Below are 19,424 nucleotides of genomic sequence, written 5' to 3' on the forward strand. Positions count from 1 at the left end.
GTGAGCGTGTTTTTCAGAACAGGTTTACTGAAAGCCATCTTACAAAGACCACCGCCTTGAAAAGCGTGCACCGCTATTGTGGAACTATTTTCTTGACGCCAGCGCAAAGGTAGACACGTTTTTTTTTTGCTATATTTTTTTAACTTCTTCAAACACATGTCGTTGACAAATATTTTGAAATTCTTCGAGAACTAAACTAGTTCCGGGCTACTTAGGAAGATAAAAGCAGAGTAAAAAACAAGCGAAAAGAGAAAAAAAATAATTTTATGCTTGCCAGCTGCACACATACACTTACGCGACGTGACTTGTACCAAGGAGTCGTCACCTTTCGCAAGCATTTCATTACGGCGCACAAAGCTTTCCCCGAAACGCCACGTCGAACTTTCGCAAGGGCGAGCATCCACGCTCGCGGGCGATTTGCCGTTCGTCGCCTCCTTTGTTAAACGAGGTGAAACTAAATTGGACAAAGAGACCTGCACGTCGCCCCTCTTCCATCTGCCGCAATGCGTTCTTAATGATTCGAAACGATTTCTCGATCTGTTCCGTCCGCGTGCTTTTGTGAATTCGTGCTGTCTCCGGTCTAGCTGCTCCGAAAATCTGGCTGCGAGGAGGCAGCATGACGAAGCCGCTCGCCGAGCGCCTTCAAACGCTGCGTTCGCGGATGCGGTTTGACCTAATCTCCGTCTCGATGGAAAATAGATAGCTTTTAAGAGCAGCGCTGGTGACTAACGCGTCGGGGCACTTACTCCCAAAACTGTGCAGGTTCCGTCGCATTTAGCGCCAAGCCGAAGGTGCACTATAAGGGCATCGCGTTCGCTTCACAAAACAAACAATTGGAACTTCCTTGTAGCGTATAATGTCCGTGTGCACATGGCTACGAAAAATTGGTACAAATGTTGCCTGCCAATAGTAGCGAGGTTCAAATAAATTCATGCTTCTGAATTGTGCATACCTATATTGGTTTATTTGATATATTTGTTCATACTACCCGCCCTAAAAGAGATTATCTCCAAGAGGGCCAGAATACACAGTAAACAAATACGATTAGTGAAATAAATTACAATGGTGCGTTAATTTTTTGTTATGGGAAGTAGTACGATGTAAATTTATTTTTTCATGGCAAACATGCAGCACTCCACTGTGGAGAGTACACCATCAGAAACCATTATACACGAAACTGAAAGGATGAAGAGAGAGATAATAAGGTTGAGCAAACGGCAGGGTAATAGACAGAAGAACATTTCCGGTTTGCTATCCTGATCTGGGCTCCGTCATGGTGGTCTAGTGGCTAAGGTACTCGGCTGCTGACCCGCAGGTCACGGGATCGAATCCCAGCTGTGGTGGCTGTATTCTCGGTGGAGGCGGAAATGTTGTAGGCCCGTGTGCTCAGATTTGGGTGCACGTTTAAAAACCCCAGGTGGTGGAAATTTTGGAGCCCCCCACTACGGCGTCTCTCATAATCATATGGTAGTTTGGGACGTTAAGCCCTACATATCTATCAATCTATCCTGATCTGGGGAAAGGGAAATGGGCATGAAAAGGTAAGGTGGGAAAAAGAAAGAAAAGTGGTGGTTAAAAAAAAGAAAATAGAAAGCGCGCACAGACTCAAACACGGAAATGTCGCAGTCGCTTAGCGAGTCTGGTTTAGCGAGTCTCTTTCAGGCTGCTGAAGTTTCAAATTGTGAAAAAATGTATAACAGGTTAAAATTTTTTTAACTTTACATGTTCAACAATTTTCACCAACTAGGCAAATGATTAAAGAAACTACAGCCATGAAAATACTATGTAATAATTTTATTTGTAATACGATCACTTAACTCGGGAAAGCCGCCATATTTTCGAGGTGAGTAAGTGAGACTCACAAGATTGCAGAAAGTTTTCTAAAGTAAAACTTTGAATAATATGAAATGGTAGGTTTTTTTTTGCTATTACATGAAGCATGCCATAGCAAGTTAACTTCTAGGATCAATTGAAGATAACATTTCACTTCACTACTATTATTTGACATAAACTATTCAAGTGTCCACAGAGAGGTCAATGATTTGTATGACACCTAATCGAAAATATACGAGTAGCTCTACAATGGTGTCAAACTACACGTCTTTGCTACGTTCGTCAGTTTTCAAAGACGTTTTCAAGGGGGGGGGGGGGTATCACTGCTTATAATTAAACGATTTTCTACTTCGGTGCCCCCCCCCCCTCCTGCCTACTCAGAAAAAGTGAAGTTGAACACGAAGGTACAAACAGCATGGCAACACACGAGGCAAAGATACGAGTCAGACAGAGTAATGTAAAGCATGGGCGCGAGATTGGCGTGAGAGAAAGGACGGTATTGCAAAGTTTAAATGAATGAATGAATGAATGAATGAATGAATGAATGAATTTTATTTTTGCGAGATCCGGCTAGTTGCTGGTCCGGCCAATACAGCTCAGATAGAGGATGGAAGATCTTAAACCCCAATTGTCTCCCTGGCCAGGTTAAATCAATGTCGTAAAATATTCTACTGTACACTGCCCGAAGATTCTGCAATCCTTTTTTTACATTAGTTACACAAGTGATAATCATCGTTTGCTTGGACGTGTGAAAGATATTTAGGTGAAAAATAAATTTGGAGCGGGAGCACCATTTCGTGTATCGCAGACAATAAGCGCAAACAGCCGAGCATATTGTATCAGCAAAACCAGCGACTACCACATGAACAGTCGAGACATGAGATCACGTCCACTGGCTACCGCTTTGGGACATTAGTGGGGACAATACATTTGGGTTAATGGCAAATATATGCTATATGTTGTATATGTCACGGAACCAATGTCCTCATTGAGGATGGTAGAAGCTATTAGTCTCACTACCGTGATTTACATCACGTAAGGCGAACAGCGCCCACATTGTTTCTGAAGTCTTGCGTTTGCCTACTTGAGTCCATTATAAAGGTAATTCCACAGCACATAGCTTTCATGTAAAAAAATAGCGGCTAAGTTAAATCGAGAATCGTTTTCATTGTCTGCGTGTCCCGGCAGACGAAGGGTACTCAATCTAATCAGCTACGTCATTTATAAGCAGGTGCAGTATGGCATTCGCGGAATACGTTTCTTCAAATATGACCTTAAAGACGCAACCTCAATGCTGAGTTACTTTTATTTTTGGAAAGACATCGGCTTATACATACGGGGACGGCTACTCCTGCATATCATGTGTGGTGGGAGGCACAATGTTGTCCCCTACTGTAGTAAGCCTAAACTGGTGCATCGACTCGTGAAAAGCTGAACTTGCGCATAATTCATACTTGCAGGAACATAACTGCACAAGGCACGTAGGCGGGGTCGGTACGTGTGGTTTTAATAAAGGAACCTAAAAAAACCGAAATACAGTGACGAAGAGATCAAGAGTCTGCAAGAAACGAGAATGACTGGGAATCTGAGGATCCTTAGAAGCGATGCTGATTAGAACGAGAATACACCAAAACTTAAATGTATGGGGAACCTCTGAACCAGATTAGCAGTAAGCTTTAAAAAATGTCGGGGTTCATTTGCAAGCAGCGCTCTCCCATACGCCTAACGTATGGTGCTTCGGTGTAACTTTTGTGATGATTCGATACAGTGTACGAATGTTTGCATAATACTACAGCCTCCTGACACTTTCATCGAGTCCGACGCGTCGAGGCAATTATAACGGTGCTTGAATGCTGACCCAAAGGTCGCGGATTCGATCCCAGCAGCCACAGTCGCATTTAGAATCAGGCGAAATGCTAAACACCCAAGTACTGTAGGATGTTGGTGCACAATAGTGAACGCCAGACGGTTGAAATTTTCAAAGCCCTTCACTGCGGCGTCTCCGACAATCATGTAGTGGCTTCGGAACGTAAAAGACCAGATATCGATAATCCTTCACTAATCCTTGCTGAAAATGTGGTGTTGTAGTGGATTTTCCAAAAACTTGGTTTTTTTTGGGTAGGCAGGGGTCATCGGACGAAAACTTCCAATAGACGAAGACTAGATGCAATGTACGAAGTGGCCAAGAGTGAACAACCACCTCTCTTAAGTCGGGTATCGTGAACGAGGGTTTATTCCCAGTCACAAAAGCGCTCCACCAAGTGCAGCCCGTCGGTCCATGGTCACTGTCGGGCCGAATAAGGGTGGCGACCTCGGATTGGCGGGAGAACCTATAATATCGAATTACGTGGGACGCGAACCTCCGTTGCTGCATGTGCATGTCTATAGGGTACGGCGCAGCATCGTAAACAGGCTCCGAGACGGAGTTGTCGGCCCCACGTGAACAGCGTCGTACACGTGCGAGTCCGTCCACGTTCGTGTAGAACGCGTGCGGGACCAGCTTCCACAATGACGACGCGGACAATCCATTTAATGCGTCCTCCGCCTACGGGTGCTCGTCGTAGGCGGCCGCCGATGGCGTAGCGCTCCCTCTGGTCTCCTTTGTGCGGGACCTCGTCGGTCCGCTTAATCAAGACGTGCTCTCTGACCGGCCACCGTGCTCGCCATCGTCCGCTCCCCGCGAGAGGAAGAGGAACAAAGATCCGCGTGGTTTATTATGGCGTGATTATGCTTTTGTCCCGGTTCACGCGCCGGGTCGGACACCCACTTTTCACGACGGCGTCGACGAGTTGCGGCTAATGAGTGCAGTGGGAAAAAGAACGCGACGCCGAGAAAGCGGGTGCCGAGCGGGCCACCCACTTCCGAGGGTGGTTGGCAAGCGCGCGGATGTAGCTAGCCCGTGCGTTTCTAGTGCAGTCTTCCCAGGTGTCACCCGCTTGCGTTCGTGCGTCGTGTTCAGTAGTGATAATGCGTACAAGAGCATTGGCACTATAATCATTTGTATATGTACGGGCGTGTGTGTCAGTGTGGCCGTCATGTGGCCTCCCCGCGGTGGTTTAGAAATTGATAAAGAAAAGCTGCGACAAATTGGAAGACATGTACAAAACTGGATTAAAACTTGTGTTTGTTTTAAGCGCACATATGATGCATTGCTCTAGTGTACCGTAAATGCTACAAGCCAAAATCCAATTTCAGGTCAACAGCTATCTCGGATTTCAGATAGGAATTGCTGAGGGAGTCGAGGGGGTTTTGATGACATGCTGTGGGTTACATGCGGCCCGCAGGTCGTAGGTTACTGATGAGTAGTCTATCCTTTCTTACCATTATTTTATCAATTGTGTCAAAGCACAAGTTCCTGTTCTATATGAATTCTTGAACAGAAGTACAAAACATGGCATTTTAGAATAATACATGCATTAGTATAACGAATTACTTCACGAGAAACTTGCAGAAACCTTCTGCACATGCGTAGAAAGAAAATTGCATACTTGTTTATTGGTGTACCTTTATTATTTGCTTAGCACATTTAGCAAGCACACACTAAGGAAGAAATATCTTCGTGCTGACCTCTACTTTCCTGCGTCTTTTGACAGCGTCCACTCAGTCTATATACACCGCCCACGCGCCATTTGCAAAAGTAACAATGTTACTCTAATGAATTTCACGTGTAGCAACTCTTGTACACACGAAAAAGAAAAATCAAAGCAATTCGTATTCTGCCCGCTTTATTCGACATTGCACATACGAAAAAAAAAACAGTTAGGCTCCACCACTCTGTATTCCAAGTTAATAATACGAGACTGAGTCCCGTGAGACGCGGGTCAACTTCCGCGCAGACATTACACTCAGCGCACTTCGTCGAGAATTTCGCAACTTTCACCGTCTACGAAACCAGGATGTTTGACGTCATGAACGAAAGGTCCTCGCGGACGACCACCGCGTCTTCATCTTCATTCTCTTCCTGCTCTGATGCGCAACTCCCGTGTTACGCTTACACGCAGAGACACAGCTCGTTCTGAACTCGGTGGGCTTTAGGGGTGCGATGGCAGCGATGGTGCGTCCCGCCGCGTGCTACCATCGGCACCCAGTGATTGTTAGCAGAGGCGTGCTGACACGTGGAACTCGTCGCAATAACCGGTGGGGGCTACGTGCCCGTACTATTCAATTTGAATGATGCAAGAAGATGTACGCCATATTGTATGGACGTGCCAAGGATTATACAGTCGGAACGCTCCTGTCAGCTGGCCTTCGCTACAGTGACATGAGCACTTATGACGCCAAATACACGACCACAGAGTTAACAAAGCACTGCGTCACTTCATAGACAACACCGTCCTAAGGGCGAACATTTATTAAACGTATGCACACAAAATATGTCATCTTTTTTGCTCCTTCTTTTACTATTTATTTTTATTTTTCCTCTCTGTAGACGGGGAAGTTTTCTTGACGAGCAACTAATCTGACGAAGTCTACAACACACAGAAGTGTGTTTATTTTGTAATAATAATATCCCGAGTTTTACATCTGGAAACCATGATATGATTGTGAGTGATGCCGTAGTGGAGGGCTCTTAAATATTAGACCATCTGTTTTTTTCTTCGTTTTTTTTAACGTGCTCTTATATTGCTCTACGCAAGGGCATTTCACCTCCATCAAAATACGACCAAAGATGGAAGGCGTGGCGATCGGGTCATCAGCCGAGCCCCGTGATTGCTACACCCCCTCGATGGACTAATCTTCAGTTCCTAAACTTAGTTAAAAGCGTGCTCAGATTTGGCTGACGGTTAAGGAACGCCAGGTGGTCGAAACTGAGGAGCCCTCCACTGCGGCGTCTCTCATAATCATATGGTGGTTTTGGGGCGTTAAACCCCACAAATCAATCGTCAAACTTAGTTAAAAGAACAATTAGGAAGTATTGTCTTTTTGCAACACGTTACGCAGCATTGTTGCAAGTGCTATGGTCCTGGGTTCAATTCCTGAGGCCGCTTCATTCCCCCCCCCCCCCCCGATCAAGAAAGAAAGAAATAAATAAGAAGAAAAAGAAAGAAGAAATAAAAAGAGCCCATGTAATGGTGAAATCGCATAAGTAGGCCTCAGGTCGGCTTTAGTTCTTCCTCACCTGAGGAGAATTGGGTACCTTCAGGCAGTACCTGGACACTACCTCCCCCTGAATATACCTTTGAATAATGTGAATCGGCGTGGTTTTAATGAAAATACCAATTTCGCCTATCACGGCCAAAATTTAAAAAAAGAATAAGTGACCGATATTTCAGGACAATAACACTTTTAGGACTACAACGCCTTCCTTAGTGATGTTTCAGCCTGTTTGCATGCTCTGACGTTGTTAAGGATACCAGCATGGCGTGTTAGAAGTTTCTTTAAATGAAGCGAATTGTCATCTTTATTCAACCATTGAACAAATAGTGAAAAGACACGTGTCATCTTTGTACATAATGGCGAATGCGCCGTCAACACGCAATCATCACAGCTATCAGTGCAGTTAACAGTTCAAGTCATGTGCATGTTGCACATGCAGCATATGAAAACACTTCATGCGCTTCAGTGTGCTACAGGGCTTCCCTGAACACCATGGAAGTTTCTTTTATGCGCAATAGTAACAGGGGTGACGTCTACCAAGATATAATTAATGTCTGGCTTTTGATTGATTGATTGATTTATTGATTAATATAGGTGTTTCACGTCCCAAAACCACCATAATGTGTAGCTTTTACGTGCCAAACCACGATACGATTTCGAGGGACTGTGGAAAGCTCCGGATGTTTCGCCCACCCTGGGTTTCTTTCATGCGAACGTGGGCCTTCGGTATTTCGACTCCATCAAATTTCGACCACCGCGTCCGGGGTCGAACCCGTGACCTGCGGGAACTCCGTGCCTGTGGGTCAGCAGCTTGGAACCGTAACTGCTATAACACCGTAGCGGAATGTCTACAGAAGTCGCGCTCATGCATAGTGCTGCAAATAAGCTTTACCGGACGAGCATGCTCACATTTCCCTCAATGTAGACCGTGCAGACTCTTCACTTTTTTATACAGCCGGCTACTACAGACAGTCAGGGCAAATGGCTATGGTGGCATTCAGTCTTTTATCACCACATTTTTGTCGTCCGTGTCCAAGAAGAGAGAACAGAGTGGGTCGGAGAACCTTAGCCGAAATCAAGAAAAAATGAACCGGGGCAGGGCATGTATACTGCCTGAGCAATATGATTGCAAATCATTCAAAATAACAGACTGAGTTCCAAGAGAAGGCAAACATGCGAATTGGAAAGAGCAAGTTAGGTAGGTAGATGGGATTGCAAAGCTTGTGGGTGTGACGTGCCCGTAGGAAGCTAAGGGCGGAGTTGAATGGCAGAACATGTGAGAGGCCTTTGCCCGGCAGTAGATGCGATCAGTCTGATGATGATAATGATTAGGATAATGTCCGTCTTTTCTCGCGTTCTGCGGTCAAACCCGCAGTTCCTGCGTCTAACCCCAGCGCATGATGACGGGTTCAAACGAATGCAAGCACAAGAGCAAGAACTGAACTCAAAGCTCATAGGAAGCGCGAATTTTATTAATAACGTGTTGTATTTGCTTTGATCCATGAAATCTTATCAGTGTTATGTACAAAATCCTCGGTGTCAGATTTTTATCGCCTGGTTGGAAAACATTCGATTGATTTGATGAACTGGAAAACATTCAATTATTGAAGCAACAAAAGCAGCTTAGTAAAGGAAAAACGTTTTTGTTGCTTATTTCTCTTAAGCTTTCTTCAGATTCCCATGGCTTTCCTTTATTTAAAAAAGCTGCTATTCATACAAAAATTAATATATTGTGACACCCTAGGTCTTTCTTCTGTACTCTTGCGTGATATCTATGATGGTTTCGCAAAGTGCTTCCAGACATAAAAGCCTTGTTTGTTAGCTCTCTCTCCTGTTTTCTCTACACCATCCTGTGTCGGGCTGTTTCATATTTTTCTTAAGCTGTAGGAGTTAATCCCAGCGAACACGCTGTTAATGCACATTCTGTCCATTAAGAAATTCGTTAGACCTCTCCAGTACATTCATTGACTTACAATGGCCGCTCAGCGGAACGTCGAATATATGTATATATATTTATTGTTGGACCAGCTTGCTGGTATCATGCGCGCACTACAAGCGGGGTATCCACCCATATTCCGCACGTGAAGACGACGTTGCACCTGCTTGTCTTGTGCCCTTGGTCGCGATTATTGCGATTAAGGTCACGTGTCATGCATTTGGTCCCAGTGGTAAGAGAGGGTATTGTCGCTGTCCACTGGCCGAGCGCCGTCAGCCATGCACCGTATGGAGAAGCAGAAGAAGATACCGTAGAGCAGCTTCGCGCGAGTGTGAGGATCACAGGAGCGTGGGCCTGCCCTCTCTCCTGACAGGAACCATTCTTCGGCAAACCGAGAGTGTGACGGGCGGAGAGGCGACAATCAAAACCAAGAGCAGTGTGTCCTCTCACCTCCGCCAACTTGCGACGTCGTCGAGCCATCACTTTCCCCTTCTTCAGGCCTCCTTACAACGAGATGACCCGCAACAACGTCAGAGGGCTCGGGGGCGAAAGAAGAAGGGGGGGGGGGGGGGGGGGTCGTGCCTCTCATCACCGCCTTGCGCGGGGCCGGGGTATATATACGGACGGCCATTCAGCCATGGCCACAAACCGCACCGCCATGGCTTCTCCAGGGATTAGAACGGGCAAGGTAGGCATGTGCTCTTCTAGCGCCGTCGACTCCTGACGGAAACGCGTGTTCGTGCGTGCATTTGACAAGGAGGGTCACACGGATGAGAACAAGGACGCTTTTGTGACGCGTAGAAAGGCGACGTTCTTCGGTGCTGTCCTATCCAGTTCATAGATGAAGTCAATAAGGGGAACACTGTCACGTGTTCTGCGCGAAGCTTGCAGTGCGAAAGAAACGCTATGGATATATATTCACGCGCCAAGCAGGGCTGTTCAATGAAATAATCTATAAATGTAGGACCTACCAACACTTTCGAAATGCTGGCACCACATGCGAACTTGTCGAACGCAGGGTGTGTGCCCACCAAACTATTCGGGATATGTACCGTTACATAAGAACAGAGGCCGATGTCTCGCGCAAGATAGCAGGTAAAAATTGTGTGAAAGCAACATATTTGAAGAGAACAGCTCATAAAATGAGGAAAACGCGTGCACAGTGTTCCCTGTTTGTAAGTTTGCTCATCGCCTGTCTCGTATTTTGCGCCGTTCACTTCTATGCTGACAACGTACCAGCTTACTCGGAATCAGACCTCAGTGTATGCAATCGTTCATTTTTACGAAAGAACGCATTGACCTATCTGGCATCAGAGGAGCACGTAGGCATTATATAAGGTAACTCGATGCTAAATGTTTTCTGCTGTGCTTCGATGTACTTGACTTATATGCCATCCGGATTTCCTGTTGATCTTCCCTTCATTCACATCACTGTGGATAGAATCAGAAGCTAAACCACAAAGCACACATGCGGCTTTCTTGGACGCATTATTATTCGCGATCAGCTAATAGTCAGTACGTTAGAAACACTGCACCTTGATATGTTTTAAGCATGGCGAGCTATTGGTGTTTGGCTAGTAATAACACTTTAGTACGAAATACTATGGAAGATGAGATAGAAGATGAGGTGTTAATTTTATTTGATCAGATCCATCTACAATAGTTGGTTACTTCTCATTGTCAAAGGAACGTTTTTAAAGAAAAAGTGCATTGCATAACTTGGTTTTCTTTGTTGTTTGAATCAAATGAGAGGAAAGTTTTATAGGTGCAGCTGATCTAAAAATAGGCTTTTCTTTCATAAAAACCTCGTCAGTGCCTTTGTTATGAAAATTCAGTACCTCTGCTATAAATATTCCCACAGTTTGATGCCACTTTCCTAAGGTATTATTCATCGAAACATGGGAACATTTACCACGAAGTGTGGAGGCTTGTTTTCTGATCAATGTTCTTCGTAAGCAGCAGATTGTTTAACATATCTTCTTGTCAATATTTAGTCACCAAAGGAAATTAAATATGACTTTGTTATTCCATCTGCAAGCTATGTTCCTGATGAACTCGGGTGCTTGTAATTTTTTATATTTAACATTAGCACTACGTTTTACAACCCTGCTTGAAAATTCGAGCCGGCTGCTGGTTCAATAGAATATTGTAGTTCATGCTGGGGTCACACAATACATTTGCTTAAACCTAACTTTTTTTAAACGTGGCTGCTTCAACAGAATTCTTTGACTCACAAAAAAAGAGGTTGTTATATCGTTCTTTCAGTCTTTAAAAACGTTCAGGCAATTTTCTTCACCATGTTCCAACAATCTTTTCAGCCAAGTAGCAGCCTTGTTTAAAAAGAAACAAAGAGGCACACCGAGCTCCCACCGCTCGAAACGATGTTGCAAGTAATTACGTTTCGATTGGGCAACTCTTGTTAGTGACTTGCCCTCGACATGGTATTCGAGGCCCTTCTCCTCTTCCTTGCACCACCCTTTTTCCATTCCCTCCTGGCTTTATGTTTTCTGCCGATCGTTTTTCACAACGAGATTATTGCGCAACAGTTACGTGACGGATCATCTTCGCCGTCGTCCCTTCATTCATCCTCCCCGTTCCTCGTAGCGGTGTGGTGACGAAAACAAAGTTGTTGAAAAAAAAGAGCTAAGAAAAAGCGAGAATTGGCGACAGCCTAGTCTGCGGCGTTTACGCTCTAGACACGTCTTTCCTCGTGCAACACTCTTGGTTCCTCTCGCCACTGAGAAAACAGTGAGGGCCTCGGTGTTTTTGTTAGCCTCACGACAGCTAGAGAGCAGTGGCCCCGTTTCTATCAACAGTGATGTGCAGTCGGCTGTGACCGAGGAGGATCGGTGACATCGGAAGTGATTCTGCATGCATGAGCGTTCGCTGGCGTTGCACGGCCACTCCTCTGGCCATTCTTGCCGGCCCTCGTGGACGGAACACTCGGGAGCTCCGTGGCTGAACGTACGCCGCAGCGTTTAGAGTGTGCCTTGCTACACTGGCCGTCTTTTGTCGGCTCTTTTGTCTACGTTACACCGGCCGCGCACCTCTTTTTTTTTTGCTTGTGCCGTTGCAAGCTATTTTGATCAATGTAGTGTCACAACCAGCTCACATGGTATATGTACGTTACCGGTTAACGAGCCGGTAAAAGGCCTTTGGTTTCTCCCGCTGGCTGAGGCGTTTTATTATACCGTACCATAGATTTGTCTGAGGATGCTTGGAGACGATATAACTGTAAGCAATGTGTCTTGTCTCGGGCCGTCACCATGCTTTGATACTTAAGTTTATTTTTTAAATATTAATCTCATTGAAAAAACTGCCAATTCTGAAACTTGCTAGATCTATAGATTGGTGGGCCGTAGCTTTTGCAGGACTTATTTAGTGTAGGGTGCATAAGCATTCGAGTATACTTCGCTGTCCAGCAAGAGGCAATACTGAATTCGGTCATATTGCATTTTTGTTTCAGGTGGTAACGTTTGTAGTCCTAGTACTCTTTATAAACGCTGCTCACTGCGAAGAAAAGAAACCAGACATAAAAAAGAAGGCTGTTAAGACAGCTCTTGAGCCACTGAAAGCGGCAGCGACTGCACAGACAGGCTGGTACGAAGGCGCCGGTGGATCCCAATCCTGGTCTTCGGGAGGACAAAGCTATGGTGCTGGTGACGGTGGAGCTGGCCTTGCCTCCTGGGCTGACAGTGGCAGAGGATCATCGAGCTTCGGTGGAGGAGTCGGTGGATCTGGACCGTGGGCTGATGCCGGCAAGGGCAGTGCCGGTGGTGGCTTTGGTGGTGGTGGGCCCTGGGCCGACTCTGGAAGTGGTGGATTCGGTGGAAGTTCCGGACCATGGCAGAGTTCTGGTAAAGGATCGAGTGGTTCTGGCTTCACTGCGGGCGCCGGACCTTGGGCTGGCGCTGGAAAAGGGTCAAGTGGCGGCTACGGAGGCGGCCTTGATTCGTGGGCTGGCGCAGGGAATGGTGGTGGTTTTGGTGGCACTGGCAAAACCTTTGGAGGCGGAGGAGGAGCTGTTGGACCCTGGGACCAAGCCGGAGGAGTTGGTGTCGGAAAAATTGGCGGCGGTGGTGGTGGTGCGTCATGGGCTCAGAATGGTGGCTTCAGTGCTGGTGGAAAAGGAAGTGGATGGGACTTCTCTCAGGGATCCAAGTTCGGCGGAAGTTTCGGAGGTGCTGGTGGAAAAGCTGATAGCTGGGACTTTTCACAAGGGTCAAAATTTTCAGGGGGCGCTAATTCCTGGGATCAAGGTGCTTTAGGGGGTGGAAAACTTGGTGGTGCTGGTGGTGGTGCGTCCTGGTCACAAGGACAATTTGGTGGCGGCAAATCGGGCTATGGTGGAGGTGCGTCGTGGGACCAAGGTGGTAAATCATTCTCCCAGAATGCTCAAAGTGGACCATGGAGTGGCAAGACAGCTGTAGCTCAAGATTCTTGGACGCCAAGTGGTGCAGGAGGCTATGGAAAAACATCTACTACTGGCGTAGGTCCATGGGCTCAAGGAGTTGGTGCAGGAAAAGGATTTGGTGGTGTGGATGCTTGGCTTCAGGACAGTCCAGCTGGTGGAGGCTCATGGGCACAAAGTGGAGCTGGAAATGGTAAGCCAGCATTCGGAGCTGGTCCATGGGCGCAAGTGGGTGGTGCTAATGGTAAAGCAAGCTATGGATCTGGGCCTTGGTACGGTGGCTTTGCTGGTGATAAAGGTGGAAACGGAGGTGGTGGCGCATCTTGGACCAATGGAGGAAATGGTGCCGGAGGAAAGAAAGTACAATTGGCAGGTCCATGGGACTCTGGCAGTTCCGCAGGTTCCACTAAGGGAGGAGCAGGACCTTGGGCACAAGGTGGAGGTGGATATGGTAATGGTGGGACTAGGAGCTTTGGTGGCCCAGGACCATGGGCAGGAGCAGGAAATGGAGCAGGAAATAGTGGCGGATATAAGAGCTTTGGTGGACCAGGGCCCTGGGCAGGTGCAGGTAATGGTGGAGGCAGCAGTGCGGGGATTAAGAATGCAGGCGGACCAGGCCCTTGGGCTAGTATCGGAAGTGGAGCAGGAAACGGTGCAGGACCTAAGAGCTATGGAGGACCTGGACCCTGGGCAGGTGCAGGAAACGGTGCAGGAGCAAGAAGCTTCGGTGGAGCAGGGTCATGGGCAGGTGTCGGAAATGGCGGTGGTTCCAAATTCAGCTCACAACAAGCATCATGGGACCAAGGAGGATATGGTGGGAACGGAAAAGCAGGTGGACCAAAAGCTTGGGCTGGAGTAAGCGCTAATGGTGCCGGTCGCGGATCTTGGTCCGGCGGTGGTCAGGGAAGTTACGGAGGGGGTGCAGGTGCACCAGGACCTTGGGACAGCGGTAAAGTAGCTGGCGCTGGAGCATCATGGGACCAAGGTGGATTTGGTGGTGGAAAAGGAGGAGCACCGGGCCCATGGGCTGGAAAAGGGCGGTCTAACGGATTTTCTCAACCTGACCTTGGAAGATTCCCTGCTTCATCTGGTCCCTGGGACCAGGGATCGTACGGAGGAGCGGGAAAAGGAGGTAGTGCGGGCGGCCCATGGGACAGCGGTAGCAACGGGGGAGGCACAGGCACACCGGGTGGACCCTGGTCGGGGGTTGGAGGCAATGGAAAAGTGTCTGGCGGGCTCGGAGGAGGAAGCTCTTGGACCCAGGGTGGCGCAGGGGCAAGTGTGTCTGGTCCGGGACCTTGGGATCAGGGAGGATATGGTACGAGAAAGGGAGGTAATGGGGGCGGAGCCGGTGGGCCTTGGGACAGTGGCTCAAAATTTAATGGTGCGGGGGCCTCTTGGAGTGGAAACGGGAATGGTTTCGGTGGTGGAAAAGGTTTTGGTGGGGGCGGTGGCAGCTCATGGTCTCAAAATGGCAATGGCAAATATGGAGGTGGAAATGCAGGTGTATCGTGGACACAAACAATGTTCGGAGGCACTGCAAGCGGACCATGGCAACAAGGTGGTTACGGAGGTCAGGACTCCTGGGCTGCAAAGGGAGGTGCTGGTAATGGCAAATTTGGCAATGGTGGTGCCGGACCCTGGCAGGGTGCTGGTGGGGGAGGAGATGGTGGTGGCTGGCAGGCTGACCAGGGAAGCGTTGGAGTCTGGATCGGAGATGTCAGCCAGAAGAGTAGAGGCGGCTTCGGTCCGCAGGCAGGTGGACGACGGAGAAATAATTATTTGCCATCCCAAGGTGGTGCTAGCTGGGATGGACAAGCAGGCGGACAATTTGGTGGTGGTGGCGGCGGTAGCTGGGATGGCGGCGCATCGCAGAAAGGCCGCGGTGGTTTCGGTGGAGGACAAGGAGGTGGTGTGGGTAAAGTGAAATGGAGCTTTAGCAGAAACGATCCTTGGGCTCAACCTCAAACCTGGTCTGGTTCCTGGACGACAGACGGAGCGGCGCAGCAGTACACATCCGTAGGAGTCGGGCAGATGATGTTCGGTGGTGTTGCGGACTGGATGACGGCAGACAAGTACAGCTCCAAGTATGGAGGGGGTGCTGGTGGAGGAGGATGGCAGCAGCAGCTTGGAGCTGGTAGCCAAGGCTCCTGGAGTGGAGGCGGAGGTGGTGGTAGCAAGTGGTGACCACTCGTCCATCGTACTGCATGGCTTCAGGTTAGTTCATTTTGCTTTCATACATTGCTTCTTCTAAAATTATCTAACATTTCTGTAGTTCACCAGCATTCCTGATATATCTTGACCAAATTGGTGTCCATAATGAACTCGGTAAACCAGGTATTTTGTAAAACAGCTTCAGAAAATAGTTTGTTCCTTTGAACGCACCTGAAATAATTCTGCAATGTCCCCGAATTACAACGCAGAATGAGTAATAAGAGGTAAGTCCAAGCGGCAAACTATTTTTTCAAGATGCACACTCATGGTTTACGCAAAGTGTTTGTCACTGCACCTGTCGACACAGCATGTCCTCGAATATCCATTAAGAAGTTTTGTCTCTAAATAATTGCATACAACCGACGTATTTTCACAATAAACTAGTAAATTGTATCTTCCATTGTAGCTAGGTTAGGGCTGTCAGTTTTCTAATGAAGAAATATTTTGTAACCTATGAAGAGGCCAGATAGATAGCAACATCTTTAGTGACTGAATTGTGAGTAGAGGTTAAGTTAAGATGACACAAAGTTATGGTGACCTGGAAACAGCGGACAAGAACAGTTCATTTTGCTCACCATAATTTTTCAACAGCAGACCACACATTATGGTATTGACGTGTTAAACCACACGTGGAAGCTGTATTCATTTTAGTGACCTGTGAGGTCTTTAGCAAGTGATTAGGTTAGACTCCAGGAAATGAGGCAAGAAAAAAATCAAGCTGCAAAAACCTTGGGTCTTTTCTTCTTTTTCAACTAATATTTCTAACCATTACTTTCTTACTTTTACGTTGTTATTTTCATTATGGTCGCCCCCTGGCTGGAAACTGTTTCTTTGTTAGAATAAAAAGAATAATACTACTACATTTTCGGGATCTGGTTCATAGAGAATATCGTTGCATGACGTTGTACCGTGAAGCAATGTCTTGAGCGTTTCTTTTCAAGTAAGCTGCCTTTACGACTTTGCAATTAGATTTATGTAAATCACTGATTCGTCCTTTTTTGTTTCTTGAGCAGATGCCATGAACAATTTCTTGAAGAAGGGACACCGCACGCCAGCAATCAATGGCTCATCGTTGATGCAAGCAATATTTTGTGCAGCTTCTAATCGTCTTTTGTCCAGAGCAATGCTCTAATGTGTAAAATTTAAGAGTTCTTCAATTGTACAAATGCTGCAGTATAATATACGCATTTTTATCGCAATCATTATATTCAACTTCGTTAAAAACATCCTACGCACTTGAACAAAAGATCTGTTGTGTTTAATTGAATGTTGTCTGTGTTGTTCAGCTGAATGGTATTTTTTTTCGCATACTCGAGTCGCCGTGTATCATAAGAGTTTATCATATGTTGATTGTATGTGTGCCAAGACTGATTTTTGTCTGTTGACAGGATGGCAAACTTGTTTCACAGTTTTTCAAGCGCGCTGGCTTTCGCGGTCCTTTTTTGTTGTCACGTGATAGCAACCAGCTACGTTTGTTAATGTTAATGTTAATGTGCCTTCTTCGTGGACTTCGTTGAATACTGCGGGTGTACGAGAGCTTTGTTTCGTGCGTCTGTCCTTGTTCGTATTCAAATAAAGTATTTACGTGAAAACACTCAATTTTCGTTATGACTGTTCGCATTTCAATTGTTGTGAAAAAGTTAGTGCTCGTACATTTTCTTATCTAGAAAATGCGAGTTGAAAAAAGTGAATACCCTCGACTAACGATAAGCAATCTTTTATGTGCCCATGTCTGATTTATGATATATATATATATATATATATATATATATATATATATGTATATATATATATATATATATATATATGTATATATATATATATATATATATGTATATATATATATATATATATATATATATATATATATATATATATATATATATATATATATATATATATATATATATACATGTTTGTGTCACGGGGGCTATACTTATGGATATATTTGAGTGAGAAAGCTGAAATTGAGTTACTTTTGCAAGCACTTGGAGTCGATACCTGAGTGCTAGTTCTTGGGTCACTTACTACTTGATGAAGTTCGAAATGAGAACACCTGTGATATATATACAGAAGTAGCAGATGTACGCGTACCCAAGAAAAAAGTCCTAGGTACGACTGAACCGCATACTACCTTCCGTACTTTTCGCAATTTACATTGTCGCAAAAAGCATCTGAAGCGGGCGAGTTCTCATCTGCTTCCAATACACGCGCAGTTTTAATCCCCTTCTATCCATACGATGGGTAAGCACTTCACTTGAACTACAAACACGCAGACGTATCGCTGACACAATAATCTTTGAGATTTACAATATGAAACGCTTCTGAGGTTTCGTTTTCATATATATTATTCCCCTTTCTTGTAAGATACACGATGGAACAGTGGCGTACCAGTATTGCATTTCTTGCAGTGGCAGCAATAAACTACCACATTGCTTTCTTAGTGTCCACTTAAGGATGCGTTATGTTCTTGTGAGCGCCTGTTCCCATGTTCACCTCCCTGCCCGTCTGGTCAACATACTGTTTTACGCATGTCCGTTGGCATGCGAAGGGTTCCCATCAAAGGAGAGGGGGCATAGTATTATTGCAGCATCCTCCCCCCATATTTTCCTGTTGGTAAAGTTGAGAGGACACTTGATCCCTAATGGACAAAAACAATTGATAGCATGCTTTTCCCCGCATTAGTTCGTCTGTAATCTCTGAAATTCCCGAAGTCAAAATTCTAAATTAGCAATTTCTAAAACTGAACATTGAGGGCCTTCGACGTCCACTATATCTGAAAGCTTGCCCGGCCATAACTGAGCAAACCTATTGGGCACACTGTACGCCTTCTCCTCCCTTAGGTGATTTTTTTGTGTGTGTGGCAAGCTATCCTCCTTGTGTGCTCATTTATGCGAATGCCATAAACAATGCCAGTCTTGCACCCAATGAGCGGTTTCGCATGGTTGAGCTGGTGCTCACCGCTCCCCATTCGCGTCACGAGTTTGCTGCGGCAGGATGGTTGGCAAACTCCTTTGCAGTGATAGTGTGACCTCGTTTTCTAGTTTCATCTGCAGGTACAAAGCGCGCCTTTTCGAAAGCGGGTCTCTTTCCTCACGCTGTCATTAACCGATTGTGCACTTGTCACGCACGTGTAAGGGTGTATGTATTCGTGATTTTCGAGCGAGAATAACGAACTGCTAGTGTATTGTTATGGAGATGTGCGCTGGTAGCACAGGCGAAACGAACGTGTCTTGCAGCGGACAAACACGAGCAGCCGATTGTTTTTGTCTACTTCATTCATGTCAGGCAGTGGACCTTTTCAGTGACTGATTGATTGATATGTGGGGTTTAACGTCCTAAAACAACCATATGATTATGAGAGATGCCGTAATGGAGGGCCGCGGAAATTTGACCACCTGTGGTTTTTTAACGTGCACCCAAATCTCAGCACACAGGCCTACAACGCTTCCACCTCCATCGGAAATGCAGCCGTTGCACCATTTCAGTGATTGTTCTGTGAAAATAAAAGTTGCATGGAGCGTAAACTACAAGCATTTTTTTTTTGGCAGTCAAGCGTCCAGTTGGAATCACACTTGTCTATAGAGTAGCCTGTCCATCGCTTGGGCGTTAGTCTTCGGCAGTCTTTTGCAAAGATATACGGAGAATGACGACCCAGTAGTGATACCAAACGTTGTCATACCGAATGTCAATTCGCTGCGCTACATGTTTAATGCATAAATGGAAGCTTGTAGCTAACGCGAAGTAGCAGGTGCGGGTGGTGCCCAACTTCACAGCCACGTTCTCGAACGCTTTAGATAAGCGGGATTCAGACTGCACGTGTCTGATCTGTGCATGGAGCAATAACAAAAAAAAAGTTCAGCGTCGCTGGTAATCCTAACGGTTACGTCATCGCTACACGTTCCTACTATTTATCCGACACTTTCATTTTAT

General features: G+C 46.2%; 1 protein-coding gene across 2 annotated transcripts in view; it reads left to right on the plus strand.

Moving 5' to 3' along the window:
• Window positions 1-17,090, plus strand: part of LOC119175015 (uncharacterized) — a 96,732-nt gene extending 79,642 nt beyond the window's left edge. Inside the window, exons 1-3 of one of the 2 annotated variants that reach the window (XM_037426179.2) lie at window positions 9,521-9,554; window positions 12,333-15,494; window positions 16,505-17,090. In XM_037426179.2, coding sequence (XP_037282076.2) covers window positions 9,525-9,554; window positions 12,333-15,464 — 3,162 coding nt within the window. In that variant the 5' untranslated portion in view covers window positions 9,521-9,524 and the 3' untranslated portion in view covers window positions 15,465-15,494; window positions 16,505-17,090. Of the gene's footprint in view, window positions 1-9,520; window positions 9,555-12,332; window positions 15,495-16,504 lie in introns of those variants that run through there. The other variant, XM_075894850.1, reaches the window with a different exon arrangement.
• The last annotated feature ends 2,334 nt before the right edge of the window (window positions 17,091-19,424 follow it).

The sequence above is a fragment of the Rhipicephalus microplus genome, chromosome 5, assembly GCF_043290135.1.
Source record: "Rhipicephalus microplus isolate Deutch F79 chromosome 5, USDA_Rmic, whole genome shotgun sequence".
In the NCBI taxonomy this organism is placed as follows: Eukaryota; Metazoa; Arthropoda; class Arachnida; order Ixodida; family Ixodidae; genus Rhipicephalus; species Rhipicephalus microplus.